This window comes from Lactuca serriola, chromosome 1, assembly GCF_051521515.1.
Source record: "Lactuca serriola cultivar US96UC23 chromosome 1, Lser_US96UC23_V15, whole genome shotgun sequence".
Classification (NCBI taxonomy): domain Eukaryota; kingdom Viridiplantae; phylum Streptophyta; class Magnoliopsida; order Asterales; family Asteraceae; genus Lactuca; species Lactuca serriola.
This window is the reverse complement of record NC_136408.1, coordinates 30,388,188-30,391,523: the sequence shown is the minus strand read 5'-3', so window position 1 is coordinate 30,391,523 and position 3,336 is coordinate 30,388,188. Positions and strand designations below refer to the sequence as shown.

The window sequence follows — 3,336 nt, the reverse complement described above, 5'->3', positions numbered from 1 at the left end:
CACTCCTAATTCATAAAGTCATAATAGTTTTTGGCCAATGAACCAAAAGGTCAAACATCTCCTTTTTTATTTTGATAGTATAAGTTAAATAAATCTTCAAAACATGTTCAATTTGCGGACTTGTTTGTTGAGGACGTGTTTGTCAAAATTAGATGAAAGTTGGAAACTAGATTCTAGTAGTTATTAGTTGAAATTTGAAAATTATTATCCGAAAACGAGAAACTCTAGTTTTTATTTGTACATAAATGTTAGACAAAAGTAACTATTAGCTTTTAAAATTATAATATTACATAAAAATCAGAGTTAAAAGTTCCAAAAAGCTATTTTGAAATAACTTTTGAATTAAGAACTTTTTGTTTGGATTAAAAATTAAAAGCTCGTATTGCCCAATCGAATGCTTAATACAAGACTACCAACAACCGTAGTCATCCCAACATATTTGAGGTGAGAGATGAGGTGATGGTATACCTTCTTATGGAGCCTATTTTTTTTTGGAGGCATATATTAAATTGAGTCAATGAAAGTATGATCACTAAATTTTTTTCATGGAAGATTAAGGATAACGCCTGAATGGTGGATCAACTTAAATTATATCTTTCTCCAAGACTTTCGATTTCTTGTATCTCTACTAGCACTACCAGCAAAAGGAAGTTGTGTATCTTGAGAACTACCAGCATATCATATAGAAGATCTGTCGCTAACCTTTCTACAAATGAGAAATAGATAAACAAGGCTAAAAGAAGCCCAACTTAAAACATGCATAATTTTTGATCCATTGGAGTTTGGAGGTCCGTTTTTACATTGCAGAAAAGCTCTCTTCGGGCCAAGTTCCTAACTAACTGTTGCTGACATCGCCAAAACGTCAGCTTAAGCCCTCAATTTTAATTTCCCCTCGTTTAGAGTTTAGACTCATTTCCTAAAAAAAATTTATTCCATTTTTGTGGTAGGATATTTTATTTCCGTAACTCTGTTTTTTACTTTTTTTTTCTCGTATTTATTTAGGTGCTTAATAAGATGAATTTGAGTCTTCTGTAAATTTCTGAAATTTGACAAAACCTTCAAATCAGCCTTTAATGACATCTTGGAAATTAATAAAAACTTTTCTCTTGGGAATTTCTTGAACAATTCTCTGTTCATACTTCCATTTCGTGTCATCGGTCATCTAACTTATAAGTTATAACCCAGGATATGGAGATGATTGATATTATGTTCGTGATATTTGAGTTTTTGTTGTGGTTTTATGATAAACTATATTTTTTATTTCTTAGGCTATTGGTTAAATTTAATTGTTTTTAATTTAAATTTGCTGAACATGATGAAAAATATGGAGCCGAGCAAAAAATTGTGGCAACAGTAAACAAACTCATCATCGTTTAAAGACTCGAAGGAAATAATGAAATCAGTTACATTAAAATCCCACTTATTGTTAACTAGAATACTCCAAATCATACAGTGATTTTCTCTCAAGCCTTCAATTCCAATTAAATCTTTTAATAAATAATCGAAAATCAAGTTGAGCTTATGAGCACAAATAGCGGCTTATCTCCTAATCGGTCCCGACCCTGAAATTTTCAAAATTAATTCAAGATCAAATACTGTTTAATTAAACAAACATCATTTATCCAGACAACACAGTGTACCTTCAGATCAGGCAATTCAATGACACAGGCACACTCGACTACATTCGCGCCAACGCGTTCTGCAACAAAACAAAATTTGAACAAATCTAAAAAAGTGGTAAAAAAAATAAACAAATAAATAAATAAACTGTAATTATCAAATTACTTACCAAGTAGGTTAATGGCAGCCACTAAGGTTCCTCCTGTTGCAATTAAATCATCTATCACAAGAGTTCGTTCACCAGCTTCTACTGCTCCAACATGCATCTCCATTATGTCACTTCCATACTCTAACGAGTATTCTTCTGATATAACAGCTCCTGATATGACATGACATGACATAACATAACATATTATACTGTGTGAGGAATTATTAAACTGAAAGACGGTAACTGATGTCAATGGTAGAAAAGATATACCGGGTAACTTGTTGGGTTTTCTCATTGGAACGAATTTAGCACCAATGGCTAATGCAATAGGAGGACCAAATATGAATCCTCTTGCTTCAACACCTATGCATTATAATTTATACAACCAAAATCATCAAATAGTATTCGTTTATCAGTAGTTGATTATCGAGAAGTTAAAATGAGGTAATGAATTACTCTATTATAGTTACTACAATAAAATCGGGTGCTTTGATGGTTTCTACAATGAGTTCAGGGTAGCAAACAACCAATATAGTTACTATATTATCAACTACAAGCTGAAGATCAGGTCAAAATCAATCGATTGTTTTTATAAATTAACAGGTTTTTATAATCATCAGCATGAATCTACTGCCTACTAATTCATTGATTTCAACTTTATGCAAATAGGGAAAGCATCAACATATAAAATTAGCTCAACTGAATAGCATCAGCACAAAAGCTAGTGATTCAAAAAGTACTTCAAATTACGTGAAAAGGAGAATTTACCAGCAACAACGGAGATGTCTTTGTCTTTGTATCTCTCGACGAACAGATCGATCGAATCCTTAAATGCTACTGGATCAAGCAGCATCGTCGTAATATCCTGAAACATGATCCCTACACATACATAAACCTCAATATCCATTGGTCAAATGAGACATCCAAACATCAATTGATCAATTAAAACTGTTAGTGTGTGTACCAGGTTTAGGGAAGTCCGGGATGACGCGAATTGTGGATGAAATGCGAGCAATGCGATCGTCTTTGACGGCGACATCTCCTTGCTTATGATCGGAATCAGGTTCCGCCATGTTAGAGTAGGAGTTCACTTTGAAGTCGGTACGGACGCCGGCGCCGGCGAAGGTAGAGTAGACACGGGGGCCACCGGAGATCGACGCCGGTTTTACGGAAGAAGGAGGGGTAAGTGATTTTAATGAAATGACGGAATTGCCACTGAAGAAATACGTAGTTGGCTTCTTCAGGACGGTGAAACTGATTTTAAGCGTGTTCATCGTGAGTGGGTTTCTTCAGAGGAAAACAAGAGAGTTAATAAACCGGATGTTATCGTCGAGGGCAATTTGGTCAAATAGGCATGTGTACTTAACAAGCTTTATCCATCCCAGGAGTAAACTACAAAATAATAATAATAATAATAATAATAATAATAATAATCTCTGGTTATTATCTTATTTCTTTGATAAGTGCATTTTTGTCTGCCGCAGAAATACAAAAATACAATTTGAAGGTTTTTTATTTTTTATTTTTTTGTAAATTTTATTTAGTAAAAGAATGCAAGTTTACTCACG

At 33.5% G+C, this 3,336-nt stretch overlaps 1 protein-coding gene across 2 annotated transcripts; it reads right to left on the bottom strand.

The window, feature by feature from the left end:
* Window positions 1–1,342: 1,342 nt before the first annotated feature.
* On the bottom strand, window positions 1,343–3,116 carry LOC145079894 (adenine phosphoribosyltransferase 1-like). 2 transcript variants are annotated; one of them, XM_079023138.1, is made up of 6 exons: window positions 2,733–3,112; window positions 2,537–2,647; window positions 2,039–2,131; window positions 1,790–1,939; window positions 1,641–1,699; window positions 1,343–1,562 (listed from the first exon to the last, which is right to left on the bottom strand). In XM_079023138.1, the coding sequence occupies exons 1-6, from the start codon at window positions 3,040–3,042 to the stop codon at window positions 1,509–1,511; spliced, it is 777 nt and encodes a 258-aa protein (XP_078879264.1). In that variant the 5' UTR covers window positions 3,043–3,112; the 3' UTR covers window positions 1,343–1,508. The 2 variants fall into 2 exon arrangements, with proteins under 2 accessions (XP_078879264.1, XP_078879263.1); XM_079023137.1 differs by having other exon boundaries at window positions 1,790–2,131; window positions 2,733–3,116.
* Between the last annotated feature and the right edge of the window lie 220 nt (window positions 3,117–3,336).

Excerpts from the sequence above, each read along its gene's own strand:
- LOC145079894 (XM_079023137.1), bottom strand. The coding sequence starts at position 3,042 with ATGAACACGCTTAAAATCAGTTTCACCGTCCTGAAGAAGCCAACTACG. Across the intron at positions 2,648-2,732 it reads CCCGGACTTCCCTAAACCTG|GGATCATGTTTCAGGATATT; the intron begins GTACACACACTA and ends ATGTATGTGTAG. Across the intron at positions 1,563-1,640 it reads TTGAATTGCCTGATCTGAAG|GGTCGGGACCGATTAGGAGA; the intron begins GTACACTGTGTT and ends TGAAAATTTCAG.